Source organism: Equus caballus, chromosome 1 (genome assembly GCF_041296265.1).
Source record: "Equus caballus isolate H_3958 breed thoroughbred chromosome 1, TB-T2T, whole genome shotgun sequence".
In the NCBI taxonomy this organism is placed as follows: domain Eukaryota; kingdom Metazoa; phylum Chordata; class Mammalia; order Perissodactyla; family Equidae; genus Equus; species Equus caballus.
This window is the reverse complement of record NC_091684.1, coordinates 37,081,563-37,106,252: the sequence shown is the minus strand read 5'-3', so window position 1 is coordinate 37,106,252 and position 24,690 is coordinate 37,081,563. Positions and strand designations below refer to the sequence as shown.

Sequence of the window (24,690 nt, the reverse complement as noted above, 5' to 3'; positions counted from 1 at the left end):
TTGAAGTTAGCATTAACAAAACAATTATGTAAAACTCTGAACACCTGTTTAGAAGTAGCTAAATCTGATAATATCTGCATTTCTCTTTACTTTGAGACTAGTAAAAATACTGACAGACTTTATTCATACTCAAAGTGTTAGATATGTATTGTCATCTGATGTGATATTCAGAGATGTTGGCCAGCTAATGGACTGAACAGTGAAGAAGGATGCTGGATGCGTTTTCAGCTCTCCCTTGGTCTTTAGTGTAGCTTCCTCATTTTGCAATGTAAGTCCATACCATGTCATGTGCCTGTAAGAGCTTGTTTTTAAAGATGCCAAGTATGAGCAAAGGTAAAACTATTTACATTTTATTAATATGATCCAACTAGGTTCTGTAAAATGTTTCACCTGCAATAATTGATAATATTTTTGGACTGCTTGACCCATTAGATTATCAGCATTACTTTTCCCTTTTAGTAGTGTTATCAATTAAGAAACAACTGTGTATATTTGTCTAAGTGGTTCTCAAACATAATGTGACATCTTGGTGTATTTGGTTGGTGTATTTGGTTTTGAGGTACACTGAAAGTAATTTGTTACTAATAGTTAAAATAGAAAAGTTTGCTAATTACTTACTTTTTTAAAAATCCCTATAATATTATCCTTTTAATATTACTTCCACTCCTCTCTTCTCTGCAAGAGAGGGGTGGAGTTAAAGATCGCTTGTTAGGAATTTGTATAATTCTCACCCATGGGAAAATACTTCATGTCAGTATAGAAAAAAAGTTGAAGTGTCATAATTTCAATCGCTTCCCCTCCCCACACCTTTCTTACAGGAACTTGGCCAGTTAATCAGTCTTTGGGCAGAGAGGTTCTGTGCTTTGGAGGAAAAGTGTGAAAACATCCAGAAACCACTTAACAATGTCCAAGAAAATACAGAGCAGTAAGCTGTTTTTAAATTCTCTGTAACTTTCCTTTTCTCTGCCTGAAGTCATTTCAGAATAAAAAGCTTCAAATAGTATAAATACTATCAACCCAATTTCTCATTTAACTTTTTATTGTTTGCTTTATCATTCTCATTCCCTCTCTCTCCTCTCCTCCTCTCTCTCTAGTATTATGTATATATTATATATGTTTTTTGAACTAGCTGTGAATAAGTTACAGTCCTAATGCCCACTTTCCCCTAAATACTCCAGTCTGTATTTCCTAAAAACAAGGATCTCTCTTATATAACCATAGCACAATTATTTTGTCAGAAAATTAATATTGATAGCAACTATTATCTAATATACAGACCTAAGTCAAATTTTGCCACTGTCTCACTACTGTCCTTTATAGGAAAAGAAAAAGATTTTCCTTCTGGTCCAGGATTTAATCCAGGATGACACATTGCAGTTAAATGTCATGTCTCTCGCATCTCCTTTAATCTGGAGCAGTTCTTTAGTCTTTATCTTTCATGACCTTTCCTTTTTGCAAGAGTGTGGAATATTTATTTAGTACAATGTCCCTCAGTGGGGGTTGGCCTTCATGATTAGTTGCAGTTGTCAAGAATACCACAAAAGTGGTATATTTTCAGTGCATCTCAGATATCAAGAAGTACACGATAGCTATTTGTCTCATAATTGGTGATGTTTTATTTCACTTTGGTAACTTGGTTACCATGTTGTCCTCCAGATTTCTCCATTGTAAAGTTAATCTTTTCCTTTGCAAATAATAAGGAATTTATGGGGGGATACTTTGAAACTACATAAGTATCCTCTTCCTCTTAACATGTATTGATGCACATGTCTGAAACAATTATAATGATAGTGGTTGTCAAATGATCTTTTTTCTAATTTCATCATTCCTTCTTCATTTGTTAGTTGGCATTCTATTGAGGGGGAGAGTTTTCCCTTTCCCCTCCCACTTATTCTTATTCATTTATTTATGTTAGCGTGTACTCATGGATTCTTTTATCCTCTGGGTTATAATCCACTGTTACTTATTTTGATGATGAAATTGTCCCAGGGTTTTGTTTTGTTTTGTTTTGGTGAGGAAGATTGGCCCTGAGCTAACATCTGTTGCCAATCCTCCTCTTTTTGCTTGAGGAAGATTGTTGCTGAGCTAACATCTGTGCCAGTCTTCCTCTTTTTTTGTATGTGGGACGCCGCCACAGAATGGCTTTATAAGCACTGTGTAAGTCCGCACTTGGGATCTGAACCTGTGAACCCTGGGCTGCTGGAGTGGAGCACGTGAACTCGACCACTATGCCACTGGGCCAGCCCTTGAAATTATCCCAGTTTGATGAGTGAGAGCCTCTTCAATTTGGCTCCTGTGTTCTCTTGATATGACCTATTCTTTTTGAGCATTTTCTTACTTTTTGCTATTACAAGATATTCCAGGCTCATCTTGTACTTTCTCAGGCCCAGTTCTGGAATCATATTAATAGAAACCAAGGTCTGGGCACTAGGTGCGCTCATTGCTACTGGAGTGTCATTTGTTCTAGGTAGACACAGCTAGAAATCTGTGTGTGTGTGTGTGTGTGTGCGTGCACATAAATATCTTTCTAGTCTACATTTGTGCTTCCTTTTCAGACAGTGAGAAACCTGGCTTTCAATATATTTACTTATTTGCTCAATCTTAGAAGACACATTAAGTAATTTCACAATTTCTACCCCATACTAGTGATGAAATACAGTCATGCATTGCTTAACAACAGGGATAAGTTCTGAGAAATGCATTGTTAGGTGATTTTGTGATTGTGCGACCATCATACAGTGTACTTACACAAACCTAAATGGTATCACCTACTACACACCTAGACTATATGGTACTAATCTTATGGGACCGCCATTGTATATGCAGTCCATTGTTGACTGGAATGTTGTTATACGGCACGCGAGTGTATATACTTACTAATTAGAGCGGGATTTGGCCCACTATGGCTGGCAGGCTGGATGCCTGTTATTGCAGATAGTTTTATTGGACATAGCCATGCCTATTTGTTTACGTGTTTCCTTTGACTATCTTTGGCTGCCTTTGCACAGCAAAGGTACATCAAAAACTATGTAGCCCATAAGCCTAAAATATTTGCTATCTGGATTTTTAAGAAAAAGTTTGCTGATTTCTGCATTAGAGTTTAATGTCTCTGTAGCCTCATTGCTTGCCAGTCTCACATACTAGACTTAATGTTTTCTTTTAGAAGTTTTATAATTTTATGTAAGATTTAAATCCCTGATCCAGGTGCTGGCCCTGTGGCCGAGTGGTTAAGTTCGCGCACTCTGCTTCAGCGTCCCAGGGTTTCACCAGTTTGGATCTTGGGCATGGACATGACACTGCTCGTTAGGCCATGTTGAGGCAGCATCCCACATGCCACAACTAGAAGGACCCACAACTATGTACTGGGGGGATTTGGGGAGAAAAAGCAGAAAAAAGAAAAAAGAAGATTGGCAACAGTTGTTAGCTCAGGTGCCAATCTTTAAAATAAATACTTGAATCCCTGATCCATTTGAAATTTTTTGTATAAGGTATGAGGTTTGTCAAGTTTCAATTTTTTGCTGATGGATATTCTAAACTCATGAGGATATTCTATTTTATTTACCCCTGTTTTTGCCCATTCAGTTGTTTCTTCCTGAAGTTCCAAGCTTCCTTCTGTTTGGAGAACTTCTTTTAGTCTTTTCAGGGTAGGTCTGCTGGCCACAAGTTCTGTTTTCCTTTGTCTGAGAATGTCTTCATTTCCCCTTCATTCCTGAAAGATATTTCCACTGGATATAGAATTCAGGGTTAACAGTTCTTTTCTTTCAGCACTTGGAATATGTTGTCCATTTCCTTTTGGCCTCCATGAGATGAGAAATCCACTGTCATTCAAATAATTGTTCCCCTATAGGCAGTTTCTCTGTAGCTGCTTTCAAGATTTTTTTCTTTGTCTTTAGCTTTTAGAAGTTTGATTATATTGTGTCTTCTTAGGTATTTTGAATTTATCCTTTTGGGTTTGCTGAGCTTCTTGAATCTGTAGACTTATGCTTTTGACCAAACTTGAAAATTTTCATCCATTATTTCTTTGAATATTTTTCAGCCCTATACTTTTTCTTCTCTGCTTCTAGGACTTTGATGACACTAGTGTTAGATCTTTTATTATGGTCTCACAGGTCTCTGAGGCTATAGATATATAGTCTATTTTCTCTTTGTTGTTCAGATTGAGTACATTCTATGATCTGTCTTAACATTCACTGGTTCTTCCTCTGTCATTGCTAACCTAACTGTTGAACCCATTCAATGAGGTGTTTAATCTCAGTTATTGCATTTTTCAGTTTTACAATTATTTGCTTCTTTTTTTATCTTTTATTTCTTTGCTAAGATTTTCTCTTTTTTTCCAGAAGTGTTTTAATTGCTCATTGAAACATTTTTATGATGGCTGCTTTACAATTCTTGCCAGATAATTCCAACATCTGAATCATCTCAGTGTTGGCACCTGTTGTCTTTTTTTATTCAAGTTGTGATTTTCCAGAGCGGTTTTTGATTGTATGTTGAACATTTTGGTTATTGTGTTAGGAGATTCAGAATCCTATTTAAGTCTTCTTTTTTAGCAGGCGCTCATTCTTGTTTAGGTTTAGCATGCAAGTCCTGGCCCACTCTTGTGCGCTGTGGTTCCCATGACAATTTAATTTTCAGAGCCCTTACAGTGTTATTCTGGTATGCTTTGTTTGCATGCCCGTATGAGAAAAGTTTGCATTCTGCTTTTGATGGATGAAGTGTTCTATTCATGTCAGTTATATCAAGTTGATTGCTAGTGCTACTCAGGTCTTCTATATCCTTACTGAGTTTCTGCCTACTTATTCTATCAATTAGTAATAGAAGGGTGTTGAAATCTCCAACTATAACTGTAGATTTGTCTTTTTCTCTTGTCACTTCTATCAGTTTTTGCCTCAGATATGTGATGCTCTGTTGTTAGATGCATACCCATTTAGGGTTGATATGTCTTAGAGAATTGACTCCTTTATCATTATGTGATGTTCCTTTTTATCCCTGATAATCTTCCTTGTTCTGAAGTCTACTTTGTCTGAAATTAATACAAGTACTTCAGTTTTTCTTTGATTGCTATTTGCATAATATAGCCTTCTCCATCTGTTTACTTTTGGCCTAAGTCTTTATATTTAAAGTGGAATTTCCTGTAGACAACATATATTTGGGTTTTGCTTTTTCATCAGATTTAACAGTGTTTGACTTTTAACTGATATGTTTAGACCATTCTAAGTATTGATATAGTTGGCTTAAAACCTGACAGTGTGGGGCCAGCCCAGTGGCGCAGTGGTTAAGTGCACATGTTCCGATTCGGTGGCCCAGGGTTCACTGGTTGGGATCCTGGGTGCTGACCTGGTACCGCTTGACAAGCCATGCTGTGGTAGGCGTCCCACGTATAAAGTAGAGGAAGATGGGCATGGATGTTAGCTCAGGGCCAGCCTTCCTCTGCAAAAAGAGGAGGATTGGCAGCAGTTAGCTCAGGGCTAATCATCCTCAAAAAAAACCAAAAAACAAAAAACAAACATTTAAAAAAAAAAATCTGACATCGTGCTGTTTCTTGTTTGTTGCATCATTTGTGCTTCATTATTTTCTTTCCTAATTTGAACATTTTTATGTTTTCATTTTATCTCTTCCATTGGCTTGTCATTTATACTTTTAAGATTACCTTTTTAAGTGGTTTTTCTAGGATCAATAATATACATTTTAAAATAATTTTAATCCACCTTCAAATAATTTGCTGTTTCATGTGTAATGAAAGGACCTTAGAACAGTATATTCCAGATTCCTCCTTCCCATCTCTTATGCATCGTTTTGATATATTTTACTTTTGCATATGCTGTATACACCCAATATACTGTTAGTCTGATTGCTTTATCTGTTTTCTTTTTTAATTTGGCTACTAGGAGATTTTAGATTAAATGGTTTGCTCACGTGATAATTTTTTTTTTTTTAGATTTTATTTTTCCTTTTTCTCCCCAAAGCCCCTTGGCCCCTGGTACTTAGTTGTATATTTTTAGTTGTGGGTCCTTCTAGTTGTGGCATGCAGGATGCCACCTCAGCATGGCTTGATGAGTGGTGCCATGTCCGTGCCCAGGATCCGAACCGGCGAAACCCTGTGCCGCTGAAGTGGAGTGTGTGAACTTAACCGCTCGGCCCCAGGGCTGGCCCCTCACATTATATTTCTATTGAATGGTGCTGTTCTAGAATTCTAGCTATTCCTATCCTTCTACCTCCTATCATCTGTTTTTTGATCCTTTTGTTGGTCCTATTCATTTTATCATGTTCCATTCTAAACTCTTCTTTCTAGATTCTGAATCTAGAAAGTGTTTCCCCACTTTTTATCCCCAGTGTCTAGACTTAAGGATTTCTGGATTCTTCCATAGTTTTGAAGGGAACACTGGAGTAGGATTGAACCGGGGAGGGAACTATGATATACTTTCTTTAAGGCCTGTGCAAGTCATTTTTTCTGTCTTCCTGACATTTATTGTCTACACCAGTGTTTCTCAAAGTGTGGTCTAGGGACCCTGTAAAAGAATCAGCCAGGAGTAGGGCCCAGGAATCTAGGTGAGGTTTATGTATAATGAAGTTTGAGACCCACTGCCTTTGGCATTTGGTGTCGTGGATTGTAGTCACTTATGAATAGTGATTCCGTAAGGGGATAGATTTGTGGTGATGGTCTCCAAGCTTACCACTTAAGCTTCTTTTCCTTTTTCAGTCATTTCTACTTAATCTGGAGTTGAACTTTGGTTTTCAACATATGTGCTTCCTCACTTGGTTTACTCATGTTGTGTACCATCTAGTGGTAATAGAAGGTAACTTTCATTCCCCACAGTTTAACTTTGTGGTCCTGTGAGATGACTTTCTATGCTATTGCAGGGAACCTTACTGAGAGAAGGAAGCCATCCGTGAATTTTAAATGTGTATTCTAGCTAACATTAGTTTTCTGTCAGGGTTATATTACAATATACTATGTGTGCTATATGTATAGTTTGTCACACGCCAATATAATTTTCTTTTAATTATTAGAAAGCTTTTAGTTGACTTTTTTTAAATAACATTTGTACTTTTTATGATTTATTTTATGTCATAGGCAAGACAAAACTGCTGAAGAACAGAATGCCTGACTGGTTGTGCACAGTTAAGGGACTGGACTAGAGGCTGTAGGAGATGCCCTTAATTGACATAATCTAGCAGGAGGAATAAAACACGTAGACAGAGTTCATTTTAACAGCCCTGTAGTTATTACTCTGAGGTATAAAGTAAAGCATCATATCCGGAGGAGGGCTGGGAAAGGCTTTATGAGAAAAGAGACTGATAAGTCATTTAACGGCAGCTGTGATATCAATCTCTTCTGAAAAGACAATGGCCAAAGCATCTGATCTTAATGTAGAAGATTAAGGACATGGGCTCTTGAGTCCGACTGCCTGGGTTCAAATATGCCATTTTTGAGCTGCGTGATCTTGGGCAAGTTGTGTATCCTTTGAGTCTTAGTTTTCCATTTTAACAATGTTATTCTCTTTTCCTCTAGGAAATCTAAGGGTATGATCAGCAAAGCAGCTTTTCATAAGACAAAATTTTGTGCTGATTCTGATGGCTTGTCACAGGAACTCAGACATTTTAACCAGGAAGGTACAAAATTGGCTGAAGAGTCTGTGGAACACTGTGATAAACTCAGTAGCAACCTTGAAATAATATCTCAAGAGACTGAAGAGAAATGTGAGGCTCTGAACAGAAGCACACTTTGTTTCTCTGAACAGTGGGTATCTTGCTTAAATAAAAGGGAAGAGGAGCTTCAGAACTTAGTGGAGGTAATAACTTTGTAACTGGAACCTACTTTGGGGAGAATAGTGATAATCAGAAAATTAAATATTTTTGGCTAAGAACTGGTTTCAAAACAAATATTTTAAAATATAGTGTATGACTTAAAATTTTAAGTATAATAGCTGGTATGCTTGTATACGATCTTGTTTTATGTATATGTCTCCTTGATTTTGAAATTATTTAACACTTGTCTGATCTGTCCTGTATCTCTCCTTGGGTTTTGACTTGTTAGTTCCTTCAGTTAAGGGCACCCTGTCTTTTGATATATAATATCTTCCACTCATAAATGCTTTTTACTTTTCTCCAGGTACATTCAAACCTGTTATTGCTTTAAGTATTTCGGATGTTGTTCTGGTTACTCAAAGGATACTTGATAGGTTTGTGGGTTTGCTTGAACTTAACACTTGCGTGAGCCCTTTGTAGCTTGGTTTTTCTTTCTGTGCAATAAAAGGATTTCACTAATATTCTCAGGAATTACGTACAAGAACTTAAGTATTTTAAGCTATATAAGCTATTTTCACTAAAAGGAACCAGGGCTAATGGAGAAATAGCTGATTTCAGACTTGAAGCAGGAAATGTACCAGATAAGTCTAGAGATCTTGTCATACCAGAAAGTTAGGAAGGTATTAAAGATTAGTGGTGGTGTGTCAAAAAGACTTAGGAACCAACCTGATGACACTCCCCTGTTTAAAGATGGTATAATTTGAGAATTAAAAGGGATAATTGCAAGGCCAGCCCAGTGGCATAGGGGTTAAGTTCGCATGGTCTGCTTCAGTAGCCCAGGGTTCGCGGGTTCGGATCCCTGGCACAGACCTACACACTGCTTGTCAGGCCACGCTGAGGCAGCATCCCACCTACAAAACAGAGGAAGATTGGCACAGATATTGGCTCAGCGACAATCTTCCTCACCAAAAAAAGAGAAAAGAAAAAATATTTGCTACAATAGATTGAAATACGTCAAATAATTAAAACTCATGAATTCATAAAAATGTCAGTAGTCTCCTTTGGATTATGCTAGGGAAGCAATGCATTATTCTGAAAACTGATAAATAAAGGGAAACACTTGAGCATCCATCTCTTTTTTCCGAAAGAATTCTGTCTTGGTTTAGTAGGGTAATAAATGAATAAAAGTGTTTCATAGAAGAATCCCAGCTAATAAAATGCAGAAGAAATGATAGAGTTAGAATATCACCATTTTGCAACCTCTAATGAAATAACCCCTGTACACACTGATGACTGTTTATACCATTTGATCAAAAGCTGATGGAGACCTTTATAATTAATGAGATGGCCACACCCAGACCCACTGATTAATCTTAACATGAGAGACACAGCCAGGCCTTATGTGCTTTCAGCACCACCCATGAAATATTGTTGCCAAAAAATTAGACCAAGCCTTTGGATCTAACTAGTTTGTAGAGAATACAGAGGACAGATGAACATGAAAATACACCATAGAGATGCGATGACCAAATCCAGAATCTGAGATATTCAATAGAGCAAAGACCTGGTTTCTTCAACAACAAAAATTTTTTTCAAGGAAAAAAGTATAAGGACAGATAACCTGTATCAAAAGGGAGTTAAGACTAGGGAGCCTTAAATCCTAGTTTGCCTGGGCTGGTCCTTGTTTACTGGGGTAGTTATTAGATGGCCCTTTTCACTATGATAAGTATCCCAGTTTGGATGATAAATTATGTAGTCACCTATTTAAGACATATCAACCAAATCTAATGATAAATTCTGATTCAAATAAACCAATTGTGAAAAATATTTGGGACAATTGGTGAAATTTGAACACTGTATTAGACATTTGATTTAAAGAAATCAATGTTAAATTTCTTAGATGTGAGAGTGGTCTTAAAAAGCTCATAACTGTTAGAGATATATGCTGAGATAAATGAATAAAATGATACCGGCTTTGCTTCAAAATAATCCTGATGGGGAGGAGGAGTAAATGGCCAGTCTTGTTTGATCTATGCCCCATGTGTTGATAAATATTGAGGCTCAGTAGTGAATACAAGGGAGTTAATGATACTATTCTCTCTACTTTTGCATGTGTTTTTAAACTTTTATTGTGCAAGGTTGCAAGTAAGGGGAAATGATATATCGAGTAAAGCACTGACCACTTTGATTTTAACAATGAAAACTCATTTGCATCACTTACAGGTTGTAAACCAAGGTTGTGAGGCTTCAAGTTCGGAGATTACTGAAAAATTGAGTGGACATAAAGCAGCTAATGAGAACCAGCGTAACATTTTTCTTGGTCAGATAACTATTGATGAAGAAAACTTAATGGCACAAAGTCTAAAACTTAATGAAACCATAAAAGCTGGTTTGACTAAGCTTAATTGCTTTCTACAACAGGATCTGAAACTGGATATCCCAACAGGTACTTTAAAAGGGAAATATTGTTAAAATTTTTGAAGTTGGCATTCAACCGTATACAGTGCCAGATGTTCAGAAAAACTAGGTCCTGCCATTGCCTGATAGGAATTTACCATCTCACTGTAGTCAACTCAACTATGGAAAAATTAGAACCCTAAAATAGCTTTAATCAAACATTAGATGTTACGATATAGGTGACAGGTACTCCTAGAAATTGCGGCATCACAATTAAAATTTTACAGACATTCAGGGAACTGGCTTTGTTAAGAGAAGACATTTTAAAAACAAAAAGAAAACCAACCAAACATCTATCTAGCACCATTTGTAAAAGGACATTTTAATACCAAAAATAGTGGACTAATGTAAGTAAATAAATCGAGTTTAATGCAAAGCTCACCACACTGTGCATTTTCTTATGTGTACCTCTCATTTTCTTACGGACCGTTAGATTGGCATTTAGGAATCCCCGTTTCGGGAGGTCCAAGACCGCAAAGATCAGTGTGGGCTATCCTGACTCAGGGAAGCCTTCATGGAAGAAGGTAGAACAAGCTATTGAACACTGGATGAGTAACGGAGTTACTCATTGAATTGTGATGGTTGCATGCCCTGTAAACTTACTAACAATCACTGAATGAATTTTATGGTATGTAAATTCTATCTCAAAGCTTTTTTTTTTAATGCAACTATAAAAGGAGATGGTGCTACAGAATGTTAGTGTATTTTTTTCCCCAAGAGACCTGTAATATTTATTGTAAACTTTCAATGAAATTAGGAATATAAATGTAAGGGAAAAGGTAAGTGCTCGTGTAAATTATGAGAGCATGAGTTCATTATAGAGAAAAGTAACTGCTTAATCTTTAGCTGCCACCAAATTCACAGTGAAATGATCATCCCTGTCAAAGTGATCATGCTGGGAAAACTGTGCTCTTATTCCGATAATGCTGCCATTTCTCAGAACACTCTTGACTCCTTTCAGAGCCTACAACACATGTTTTGTATCTCCTTAGAGATGGAAAATTTCGTTATGCTAGGGCAAATCTTGAAAATAGTTGAGTCTATTTAAGTTGTCATGTTAGGAAATATTAGTTGTAAGCAGTATATGCCTGACAGGTGACAAGACTGATTCTCATGTGCGGCAGTACTTTTGGAAGACAAAGACTCATTGGAAAGTATTAAGTTCTTGCATTAAGAAAAATCTTATTCATATCGTACGTTTCAGTTTTCCCCCTTATTACTATCTCCACTAAAGGTACGACACCACAGAGGAAAAATTATTTATACCCATCAACACTGGTGAGAACCGAACCGCGTGAACAGCTACTTGATCAGTTGAAAAGGAAACAGCCTGAGCTGTTAATGATGCTAAACGGTTCAGAAAACAACAAAGAAGAGACTAGTCAGGTAAAATTTAAAGCATCATAATTTTAGAACTCTCCCCTAAACTCTTGATGTCATCGACTGCATGTGAAGAATCTGATTCTTTGCCCTTTAATCCTACCGTGTCTCTCATTAATGTTAATTTTCTGACCCTTAACCCAGTTTATTTTAATCTGGCCATTTTTTTTATTATTAAACTAATAGATCATAATACTAGCCAATATTTATGTTGTGCTTATTGTGTGCCCAGATGCTGTTCTAAACACTTTACATATATATTTACTCAGTTAATTCTCTCAATAACCCTATGAGGTGGATGCTAGGACTATCCCCATTTTACAGGTGAGGAAACTAAGAATTACCTTGTCCCAAGTCACAAAGATGGAGTTGGAATTAGAACCCAGATAAGCTCCATAATCTGTGCACTTACCTATAGTAATTATAGAAAAGTTGGGAAATCAGAAAATAACAAAAAAGAAACTGTAATCTCATTATTCTGAGATTACCACTTTTTTTTTTTTTTTTTGGAGAAAGATTAGCCCTGAGCTAACATCTGCTGCCAATCCTCCTCTTTTTGCTGAGGAAGACTGGCCCTGAGCTAACATCCATGCCCATCTTCCTCTACTTTTTTATATGTGGGACGCCTACCACAGCATGGCTTGCCAAGTGGTGCCATGTCCGCACCTGGGATCCGAACTGCTGAACCCCAGGCCGCCGAAGCAGAATGTGCGCAGTTAACCACTGCGCCACTGGGCCGGCCCCTGAGATTACCACTTTTAACATTTTATTATAGGTATTTGTCTATAGGAAAATATATTAGCAATTATTTTCATTATTTTGTTGACTTTCTACTAATTCTGTTGAGGTTTAACTTTTATACAATGGACATTGTGTTATTTTCAAAGAAGAAAACTGCCTTTACTTTTGCAAAGATTTTTAAGCATTTGGACTTAATCACTCATCCAGCTTCTTATTTTTTAGGACTTGGATGAAGAAAAGGCAGTTCTGGGGCACACTATTGAAGAACCTCTAAGTCAAGAGCTGTCTGTAGATGCTGGTGTGGTTTGTTCATCAAGTGGTGGGGTTCCGTTTTTCCAGGTACCTGATGATATCCTATCAGATAACCCTTCCACACCTGATGCCAGTCAGTCGTTTGCTGTTCAATATAAATGCGTTGTTCTTGGTGGGTGAATGTCAGTCATTCCTTTGGATAGCTTGTTAACTTTTCTGATTTAAGTTATTTACACAAATATGATCATTGATCAGGGGTTTTCTCTAGGATAAATAAAGGCAAAATTTGACTTAACCTCCATCCTCAGCGGTAATCTTCAACTACTATATTTCATCCCCTTTCCACTTCCTGCATACTCAGAATGGGTACTCAGAGGAGTCATTTCTCCTTTCCCTCCTGGAAGTCCTGGAGCCTGTCTCTGCCCATAATCAGCCCTTAAAGCTAAGAGGTCTAAAAGATAGAGAAACCGAGGCCTCTTGGGTTATGTTACTGATTTCTCCTGTCGGAGGTGTTCTCTTGTTAACTATTCCCCCATGTTTCCTGAGCTCCTTGCCTGCCTTGATCTTGTGTGGTTAAATCCTGAGACCTCCTACCCCTTTTAAACCCTGGTGGGAGTATGGCACTGTAAACTGCCTAGCATCCGTCCCTCTGTTTTGAAGTCATGAGCTTAGACAGAGTCTGTGAAGTACGGATTTCCTTACAGAGGACATTGATGTCTACATTTTACAGTTGCAGTGCTGTTTCTGATATGTGTATGCTTGTGCCTGTCTTTAACAGATTTACAGGTCTTTCCACTTTTCTGTCTTATAAAGTTAAGAGAAGAGAACCTTAGTGACTACTTAATCCCAGGTTGGAAATCCTTTCATTTTTACTGATGTGGCATTTTGAAGGCCAGGCTTAGTTGTTCAGCTATGGCAAGGAAATGCCTACAGTACCAGAAAAGGTTAGGAATCGGATTTTAGACCTTCAGCTGAAGTCCAGAAATTATTTTTTCCCAGATATGGGGAAGTTTTCTGGGTTTAACACTCTAAAGTTGATTTCTGATATGTCTCGGTGTTGATGACCAGGTCTACAGTGAATGTCACCAGTCTCTTAAAGCTCTCTATGGGCGAGTGTGAGGATTCCAGAGAAATATAATTCCCAAATGAGAAATATGAAATAAGTTTTAAAAAATGTCTTGAGGTAGCCATATATCAGATTCTGCTTAAAATAGAATTGCCTTTTTTGTATAATAGCAAATCTTTTTTTCCCTAGAACAGGATTTCTCAGCAGCAGCACTATTGACATTTTGAGGTGGAATAATGCTTTATTGTGGTGGACTGTCCTGTGTATTATATGATGTTTAGCAATATCCCTAGCTTCTACCCACTAGAAGCCAGTAGCACCCCTAGCTTTAATAACCAAAAATGACATTACCAAATGTCCCCTGCAGGGCAAAATTGCTCCCTGTTGAGAACCACTGCCCTATAGTAAAATCTGTAATTGTGCCTTGGAAAATCATGCAGAAAATTCAAATCTCTTTCACCCCACTCTTTCCATTGGTGGTAAAATGAAGAAGGCATTCATTTCTACTTGCCAAACAAGTTGTTCTCAAATTTGTCCTGAGCCTTTTCTGAAGTTTTTCACGCTTAATTGTTTGCCTATAACCCAGAGAACTTTGAAAAGAGAGTATGTATCATAATATGTATCAAATGTTACTTTATACTGACTTAATTTCTTCCCTTAAATCCACAGCATAAAAAATCACATGGAAAAGACAAAGAAAACAGAGGCATTAATCCAGTGGAGAGGTCTAAAGTGGACGAGACGACAGAGCAATCTGTTACAAAGAGCAGATTACCGTTACGAGCCCAGATAAATCTCTAGTTAACTTGAGGATTGGTGATTTTATTTTTAAGAAAAATGAAAAATAAAATCTATAACCTTAGAACTTGAGCCTTGTGTACAGATTAAAAGCAAATAGAAAATATCAAGGCAGTACTGTAAATTTAGTTGAATTTAAAATGTCTACCCATTTTTCTGTCATCCCTCTAGTTCATTATGTATTCAGTTGGGTTTCATTTGGGATTTACATTGAGTAAATATGTATTTCTAGCTTTTGATATAAAATAGCCCTTTCATAACAAATGAAAAAATACTTTTCTTGTATTTTACTAAATAGCTATATAGCAGCCGCACTGTTCTTCTAGGCTTGAACTTATATAGGTCAGTGTCACCAGTGCTTGGTCTTGGGAAGGCCCAGCTCCTTTCTTTTCTTGCTATGATTATGTCTGTATTTGCTTGCCTCCTTCCCTAGACTTTTCCGTTCTGCCTTCTCAGCTCACTTTCTTTTTTATTTGTCACCCAACCATTTGTAGAGCTGTGAAAGTGTATCTGTTCTTACTATGAGATAGCCAGAATTTTACCTAGGAATCTTTAACACTTTTCTGTGGTTCTCTCTCAAATTACTGTCAACAATAAACATAACCCTAGAAGTATCCCTTCCTTCAATATTTTTAATTTGTTTCCCCCTAGATGAGGCCTAACACATTAGCCCCCACAGAGTTCATACAAAGCCAGCTTCTCCAGAGTATAGATTGCTATTACAGGAGAACTACATACAGCTCTGATTAATGGCTCTGTGGCCCCATTTTGAGGCTTTTGTCTTATGCAGAAGGTCACAGTGATTTAAGGGCTTTGTGATGTTATTAATTATGACCATAACTTATATTCTTTGTTTACCTGATGAAACTTTGTTGTTCTTTGTATATAATAAAATATGTATATATATTTTTTTCTCTATTGAAATCTTAACCCATAGAAGGGCCCTGACAATTTTGATCTAGCAGTCAAATTTCTGGAAGTTGAGACTTTTCAGCATGAAGAACCAGAACACTTAGAAGGAATTATATGCAAAGAATAAATTTTGTGCCCAAATCAAGTTACATGTATAAATTTAGAGAGATTTGACTTTGATAGCTAAGTAGAACCAAACCCTATTGAAGAGTTCGAAAAGGCGCTACTTCGAGGAACTAAATTTACTTTGCGGAAGTATTAATTATCTTAATAAAAATAATGATATAATTTCTCTGCAAAATCAGTTGTCAACATAAGCTGTGGATAATACCTAATAAAATAAACTGCCCTCAGTAACTCCATGATTAATAAATTTGGTTTCTACATTAACTTGCTTGCCCCATTATTTCTTATTTGGCAGTGGGTTTGTTTACAGAGTTAAGCAAGTTGTAGTAAAATTCCTGAAATACACTTCCACACAGCTACCACCGAGGAAGAAGGGCCTTGGTAAACATCCCAGGCTTTCAGTCGCACTCCGAGGGGCTACACCTTAGTGTGAGATTGAGAATCAGCTGGGCCTCACAAGGCTGAAGTCTAGCTTTCAGGCCTCTCATGCCCTGGCTGTTAGAGTTCTCTAGGAATGCTAATGCAGTTAGTTTAACTGCCTGACAGAAGCAAAAATAAATGTATGGGGAATTTTAACATCCAGAGCCTTAAGTTAGCTCTACGTATTTTCATACACAATGTCAAGCACTCAAAACATAACCATCAGCAAAAACAGCAGGTAGCTTGAAGGACACATTCGTCCTCAGAAGTAAAAAAACCTTCAGAAACAACTTGGTCAGAAGTCTGGAAAACAGGTTTATAGCAACCAAGCAAATGCTGACTCAAGAAGAAGGCAGCCTAAAAACTAGGAAAGCTTTTGGTGTTTTACTTGCCCTTGTTCCATTCCCCTTCCCAGTTCTGGGGTGGTCCTAAAGACAGACAGTAACCCACATTCTCAGAGTGGGACCCTTGTTCCATGGTCCTGAGGGAGAAGACAAGATCTTAATCTTAAAAAATTGGAGGCCAGCACTGTGGCTGAGTGGTTAAAGTTCTGCATGCTCCACTTTGGCAGCCCAGGTTCTCGGGTTTGGATCCTGGGTGCAGACCTCCACTCATTAGCCGTGCTGTGGAGGCATCCCACATGCAAAGTAGAGGAAGATTGGCACAGATATTAGAGCAAATCTTCCTCAAGCAAAAAAAGGAGGATTGGCAACAGATATTAGCTCAGGGCGAATCTTCCTCACACACAAAAAAAGAAAAAATTGTTCCAACCTGAGTTCATCTAACTCAGAACTCAGGGTGGAAACGTGGCAGGCATTTCTTGAAAATACTGTGAGGCAAATGAACAACCTGCTACCACCTCTGGAAAAGGTAACAGTTGAGTTAAATAAAGGAGTGCCTAACGCCCGGGAGGAAAAAACAAGAGAATTTCTTAGGGAAATTAGGCCATTCAAAAACACCAAGGTATGTTGGGGAATTGAGAAAGCCATCCATGTGCAGGCCAAGTTGCATGCTTAGAAAAGACCTGAGAAGGCCCTTGCACTGCTGGCTGATCTCTAGGTTCAGCACAATCAGGAAGTGAAGGCTAAGACAGCTTTTAAGTGGCCTAGCTAAGCACTGCAAGTGCCCTCCCAACGCGGCCAATCTGCAAATCCTGGGAGGATTTTTTCTTTTCTTTTTCTTTTTTCTTTTTTTTTTTAAGATTTTTTTTTATTTTTTCCTTTTTCTCCCCAAAGCCCCCCCAGTACATAGTTGTATATTCTTCGTTGTGGGTCCTTCTATTTCTAGTTGTGGCATGTGGGACGCTGCCTCAGCGTGGCTTGATGAGCAGTGCCATGTCCACGTCCAGGATTCGAATCAATGAAACACTGGGCCGCCTGCAGCGGAGTGCGCGAACTTAACTACTCAGCCACGGGGCCAGCCCCCTTCTTTTTCTTTTTTTAATTTTAATTCTCTTTTATTGATTTTTTGGCCACTGGCATTCAAGGAAATCTCTGTCAACACTAACTGAACACAAGCAAAAGGAAGAGACTATGTTAAGCCAAAGAATTGAGACTTTACAAAAAAACAGTTTAGAAAGTCACTAAAAAGCCCTGATGGTCTAGAGGTTAAGGTTCAGCGCTCTCACCACTTCAGTGGCCTGGGTTTGCTTCCCGGTTGCAGAACCACACCATCTGTCTGTGAGTTGCCATGCTTTGGTGGTGGCTCACATAGAAAAACTAGAAGGACCTACAACTAGGATATACAACCATGCACTGGGGCTTTGGGGAGAAGAGAAAAAAAAGGTTAGCAACAGATGTTATCTCAGGGTGAATCTTTCCCTGTAAACCCTCCCCCCCAAAACAAACAAAAAAAAACTGCTATAGCCCACAGCAAGCAACAAAAACAAATCCTTAGGCATGAAGAATCTGATTTCAAGAATTACCACATTATAATATTCAAAATGTTCAGTTTTCAACAAAAACACCTAAAAAGCATGCGAAGAAACAAAAGAGCTATAATGGTACACTAGAAAGTATTTAATATAAAAGAGAGCAAGGGGCCAGCCCCAGTGGCCTAGTGGTTGAGTTCAGCACGCTCCGCTTCAGCAGCCTGGGTTCGGTTCCAGGGTGCAGACCTACACTGCTCTGTTAGTGGCCATGCTGTGCTGGTGTCCCACATACTGAAAAACAGAGGAGGATTGGCATGGATGTTAGGTGAATCTTCCTCAGCAAAAAAAATGTATGATTGCTGGAGTAATAGAGGGGAAAAAAATAAGAAAACATGCAAAATGGCAGACATAAATCCTTATCAGTAATTATATTAAGTGGATTAAGTACTCCAGTAAACAAGCAGAATAGACTAAAAAAACATGATCCAACTATATGTTGTCTACAAGTGACACACTTTAGATTCAAAGACACAAATAGGTTGAAAGTAAAAAGGTGGCAAACGATACACCATGCACACAGTCACCAAAAGAAACCTGAAGTGGCTATTGTGATATCACACAAAATAGGTTTGAGACAAAAATTATTACTAGATATAAAGATGGACATTTTTAGATGAAAAAGTATCAAATCCATCAGCAAGACATAATTATAAACATGTGCAATTAACAACAGAGCCGCAAATACATGATGCAAAAACTGACAGAATTAAAGGGAGAAATAGACAATTAATAACAGTTGGAGACTTCAGTACCCCATTTTAATAATAGAACAACTAGCAGAAGATCAACAGGAAATGGAAGGCTTGAATAACACCAGAAGCCAAGTAGACCTAACAGACACTTATAAGACACTCCACGCAACAACAGTAGAACACCCAAGTCTCAATAAATTTAAAAGGATTGAAGTCATACAAAATACATTCTGCAACCACTATGGAATGAAATTAGAAATCAATAGCAGAAGGACATTTGAGACATTCACAAATATGTGGAAATTGGACAGCACACTCCTAAATAACCAGTGTATCAAAGAAGAAATCACAAGGGAAGTGAGAAAATACTTTGGGGTGAACGAAAACAAATAACATACCAGACATATGGGATGCAGATAAGCTGAGTAGTGCTTACAGGAAATGTATAGTGGTACCTGCCTATATTAAAAAATAAGAAAGATCTTAATAGCCTGATCTTCCACCTCAAGAAAGTTGAAAAAGAAGTGAAATCTAAACTCAAAATAAATGGAAGGAAATAATAGAGTGCAGGTAAATTAAATAGGGAATTAAAAAACAATAGAAAAAATTAGCAGCTGAAAGAAAACAACTGATTGCCATCACAGAACTCTTACTTAATGAAAATATTTTTCAGGCATGACAGTGCATTAAAGGCATCTTATGTGTCTTGGAAATGATCATTGATTTTGTCACCAGCAACCTCGTACTGAAGGAAATACTAAAGGGTGTTCTTTAGGAAGAAAATGAGACCAAATGGCATCTCAGAGATGTAGGAAAGAATAAAAAGGGGCTGCCCGGTGGCACAGCGGTTAAGTGTGCACGTTCCACTTCTCGGCAGCCTGGGGTTCGCCGGTTCGGGTCCTGGGTACAACATGGCACCGCTTGGCAAGCCATGCTGTGGCAGGCGTCCCACATATAAAGTAGAGGAAGATGGGCACGGATATGAGCTCAGGGCCAGTCTTCCTCAGCAAAAGGAGGAGGATTGGCAGCAGATGATAGCTCAGGGCTAATCTTCCTCAAAAAAATAAAAAAATAAAATAAAGAGCAATGGCAAATATAAACGTATCAGAAAAGATAAATAATCACTACAAAACAATAACAATGTTTTGTAGGGGTCTAAAATTTATATGAAATTAAAATCCTCGAGAATAGCACATATAGCACAGATGAAAGAAGGGTAAAAGTAGTTAGTGGGTTCTAAGATCCTTTGCTTGTCTGGGAGGTAGCAAAAATTCTAATATTAGACTTTGATAAGTAAAGTATAGTATTAAATTCAAAAAAACATATTCTATCATTGGATGGACTGGTCTATAAATGTCAGTGAGGTTGAGCTGGTTGATAGGGTTGTCAGGTCTTCTACAACTTTACTGATTTTTCTGTCTAGTTGTTAATTAAAATGTTGAAGTCTCAAACTATAACTGTGAATTTGTTTATGTCCACTCTCAGTCCTTTCAGTTTCTAGCACCTCTGTTGTAAGGTACATACATATTTAGAATTATTACACTTCTTGGTGAATTGAACCCTTCATCAGTATGTAATGTCCCTCTTTATCCTTGGTGATATTCCTTATTCTAAAGACAACTTTTATATTAACGTAGATACTCAGCTTTCTTTTGATCAGTGTTTGCGCAGTGTATTTTTTCCGTTCTTTTCCTTTTAATTATCTATGTTTTTTCTATTTGAAGTGAGTTTCTTGTAGATTGATTATAATTGCTTTTATCCAATCTGACAATCTGTCTTTTAATTAGTTTATTTAGACCACTTACATTTAACGTGAATATTGGGCTTAAATATATAATCTTGCTAGTTGTTTTTTATTTGTTCCCTCTGTTCTTTCCCCTCTTTTTCTGCCTCCTTTAGAATTAACTGAATATTTTTATGAATCCATTTTATCTCCATTAAAAATTTTGTTTAGTTGTTGCACAAAGGCTTACAATATACATCTTGAATTAACCATAATCTACCTTCAAAAAAAATTATACTATAAAACTCCTAAAAGAAAATATAGGCAATACACTCCTTGACATCAGTCTTAGAAGGATCTTTTCGAATACAATGTCTACTCAGACAAGGGAAACAAAAGAAAAAATAAACAAGTGGGACTTCATCAGACAAAGGGCTTCTGCAAAGCAAAGGAAACCAGGAATAAAACGAAAAGACAATCCACCAACTGGGAGAAAATATTTGCAAATCATATATCCAACAAGGGGTTAATCTCCAAAATATATAAAGAACTCACACAACTCAACAACAAAAAAACAAACAACCCAATCAAATAATTGGCAGAGGATATGAAGAGACATGTTTCCAAAGAAGATATACAGATGGCCAATAGGCATATGAAAAGATGTTCAACATCACTAATCATCAGGGAAATGCAAATCAAAACTACACTAAGATATCACCTTACACCTGTTAGAATGGCTATAATCACCAAGACAAAAAATAACAAATGTTGGAGAGGATGTAGAGAAAAAGGAACCCTCATACACTTCTGGTGGGAATGCAAACTGGTGCAGCCACTATGGAAAACAGTATGCAGATTTGTCAAAAAATTAAAAATAGAACTACCATATGACCCAGCTATCCCACTACTGGGAATTTATCCAAAGAACTTGAAATCAACAATACAAAGAGGTTCACTGCAGCATTGTTCACAATAGCCAAGACGTGGAAGCAACCCAAGTGTCCATCAACTGATGATTGGATAAAGCAGATGTGGTGTATATATATACGATGGAATACTACTCAGCTATAAAAAAAGACAAAGTCGTCCCATTTGCAACAACATGGGTGGACCTTGAAGATATTATGTTAAGTGAAATAAGCCAGACAGAGAAAGACAGTGTGTAATTTCTCTCATATGTGGAAGATGAACTAACATACGGACAAAAAGAACAGTTTAGTGTTTTACCAGAGGGGAGAGGGGTTGGAGGGTGGGCACAATGAGGTGAAGGGGCACATTTATATGCTGACTGACAAAAAATAATGTACACCTGAAATTTCACAATGTTATAAACTATTATGACCTCAATAAAAAAAATTATATAGATTCACATACAGTTTCAGCACCTAACAACAGCACCCTTCTAATTCTTCTCTCTCATCTTTTCTGTGATTCTTTTCATATTACTTTTATATTTGAAATAAAACCATAATTCATCGCTACTATATTTATTTTTGAAAGTCAATTATCCTGTAGAGAGGCGAAAAATGAGAGAAAGAATGTTATTCTATTTATTTTCATTTTAACCATTTCCAAGATCTTCATTTATTTAATTTATTTTTTCCTTTTTATTTTATTTTATTATTATTATTTTTTTTTTTTTGAGGAAGATTAGCCCTGAGCTAACATTTGCTGCCAATCCTCCTGTTTTTGCTGAGGAAGACTGGCCCTGAGCTAACATCTGTGCCCACCTTCCTCCACTTTATATGTGGGACGTCTGCCACAGCATGGCTTGCCAAGCGGTGCCACGTCCATACCCAGGATCCAAACCAGCAAACCCCGGGCTGCCCAAGTGGAACATGCAAACTTAACCACTGTGCCACCGGGCCGGCCCCTTCATTTATTTTGTATTCTCTGATATCATATTCCTCTTGCTTGGAGAACTTCAACATTTCTTATAGTACAGGACTGCTGGTACTGAATTCTGTCAGCTTTTGTTTTTTAAAAAATTATTTATTTTGTCTTCATTTTTGAAGGATATTTCTTTGGGTGCAGAGTTCTGGGATTAGAGTTTTCTTTCAGCACTTTAAAAGTGTCACTCCATTGTCTTCTGGTTTGCACAGTTTCCAACAAGAAGCCAGGTGTGTAATTCTTGTCTTTGTTCCTGTGCATTTAATGTCTTCTTTCTTTTGCTGTCTTTCAACATTTTCTGTGTAATTTTGGTTTTCAGTACTTGGATTAGTGTGGAGGCTAGGTTGGTGGAAGGCTTTTCTTAATGTTTCTGCTCCACTCCCAGCTTGCAGCCTTCCCTGCGTGCCTGAGCCCGAGGAAGGGTCTCTAAGCACAGTTTTGCCCTTCCGCCAGGTGAAACCTGCTGTTCCTGGATTCTTGGGGCTTGCTGGCCTACGAGTGGGGGCTGGTGAGGGTTTTCTGCTGTCTAGGTCCAGCCTTTGTCCTAAGCAGGCCCTGTGTCCTGGGTCACGGAGGAGCTGGGCTTTCTCAGTGATCCTGTCTCTCACTGAGTAGCCAAGCTCTGCCCGTATCTCTGGCAGGTTCTTTGCAGGAGAGAATTTCCTGCCTCTCCTCTAGGAGGAGAGTTTTGCTTTGGCTTTTTTACCTTTATCTCAGTCACGGTGGTCTTCACCTGTTCCCTGGGAGCCACAAGCTTTGCTGCCCTTCTCCGCACGGCTTTTGTCTATAAGGAAGAAAGGTGTGGGCAGAGCTTCATGCCTTCTGGCAGTGGTGGCCACTCCCTTTTCCAGGCCTGCCTCATGGATAGAGGTTTTGGTTTCCTGCCTGGCCTCCTGCCTTTCTCCAGCACCTGGGAAAGTCTGTGGAGAAGACCCTGCTAGTGGGTGCAAATTCCCATTGAGCCTGCAGCTCCTAGGGATCCTGTACTTTATGCTAGCTCATGTGAAGCCTTTGACAACTTGTTAAGAATTTTAGCTGAATTCATCGCACCCCCTTGCATGGCATCTGATGTCTCCCCTTCCAGCTCTGCCACAGGTCAGCTACTGCTCATCCCTGTCTCTGTTTGGGAAGGAAGGCCTGTCTTTCTTCCGAGGGCTTGGCTGCCCTGAGACCTTGGCTCTCTGAGAGGTTCAAGGAAAGTTAGGATTGTGTAGTTTATCCAGTTTTTTCTTGTTAGAGTGGAAACAATGTTCTTTGCAATTTGTTTATGTCCTAGGCGGACATGGAATCAGTATAGCCTCCCATTAACATTTTCTAACTTGTTAGAAAAACAGTGGGAATGATTTCAAGAGAGATTTTCTTTTCAACTGTGTGCCTATTTTGTTCCTATTTTACTCTTCTTCAACAGAATTGTTAATATGTTTACTTACCATTTCTTCTAGCCCCTTGCCAGTCAAAAGTCTTTCCCAGTCTTTATGGTCACCTTCCATGCCTTCAAAGACACTTCCCCAATGTGTATCTCAAAAGACCAAGAAAATAAGAATTCGATCTGACATCTTGTTGCGTTTAACTCAGCATCTTTATTCAAGAGCTTTCATCTTGAAGGACGCTTCAAACCTGGCTGCTCTGCCTTGGCTTGGCGAACGCTCTGACAAAGGGGGTGGCTTTCGTTCAGCAGGAGCATCAGTAGCAGATCTCACTGGGGACATTTTCCCCCAAAGAAGAAGAGAAAGAAGAGAAACTGGTAAAATCATTTCATAGATATCCGATTAAAAATATTATTTTAAATGGCTGTTGTTACTTTCTCACTGAATTACAGAACACTTTGTTGGTTGGATAATTCAAAATTAGGATAGTAAAAACAAAATCAAGCTACCCTCTTAGAATCACTCTGATTTTTTCTTTTTATCGATGAGAATAGACCGTGAACTGCTAAACTTAACAAGCTTTTCTTGAATGTTTTATAAAGGCAAATAATGGGCCTGTTTCTTATACTTTTGTATGAAAAGGTATCTATGACATTTAAAATAAAATATTGGATAATTAAAATACAATTGAAATATTTTTAATATATGGAGTTTGAAATAACAAGGCAATTATAAGAATTTTTCAAGTAAAAGGTGGTAGAAATCAAATTTATTTTAAACATGGTGCTAACTGGTTAGTAATTTTGCATACACTGTATCTACTTCTGTATGCACTTAATTGCCTGATCATAATAGACAATATATACTTGCGTATACATTGGATTTAATAAAATAACTTTGCTCTCTTATTTTTTTTTCTTCTGTGGAGACTTCCTGTTTTTCACTGTAATACCCCAGATCACCCAGGAATGGGTGCATTCCCAGGGATAAAGCAATAGGTTTGGGCTTCTTGATTAAAAATAGTACTTGCACACGTTACCATTGCTTAGCCAATAGCAAGGCTTTATGGAACCACAGAAAGTTCTTGCTTAAGAATCATATCTAAGATTAAATCCTCGCTTTGCTATTTATTAGCTCTGTGCCTTTGGACAAGTTGTTTAAATTCTCTGGGTCTATTGCTTTATCTA

General features: G+C 37.8%; 1 protein-coding gene across 1 annotated transcript in view; it reads left to right on the top strand.

The window, feature by feature from the left end:
- The window catches only part of KIF11 (kinesin family member 11), a 61,828-nt gene extending 46,086 nt beyond the window's left edge, over positions 1 to 15,742 (top strand). The window contains exons 20-25 of the mRNA XM_001502579.7: positions 819 to 925; positions 7,511 to 7,790; positions 9,970 to 10,192; positions 11,438 to 11,589; positions 12,547 to 12,663; positions 14,312 to 15,742. Of these exons, the coding sequence (XP_001502629.1) occupies positions 819 to 925; positions 7,511 to 7,790; positions 9,970 to 10,192; positions 11,438 to 11,589; positions 12,547 to 12,663; positions 14,312 to 14,443 (1,011 nt within the window). The 3' untranslated portion in view covers positions 14,444 to 15,742. The remainder of the gene's footprint in view (positions 1 to 818; positions 926 to 7,510; positions 7,791 to 9,969; positions 10,193 to 11,437; positions 11,590 to 12,546; positions 12,664 to 14,311) is intronic.
- Positions 15,743 to 24,690: the final 8,948 nt, after the last annotated feature.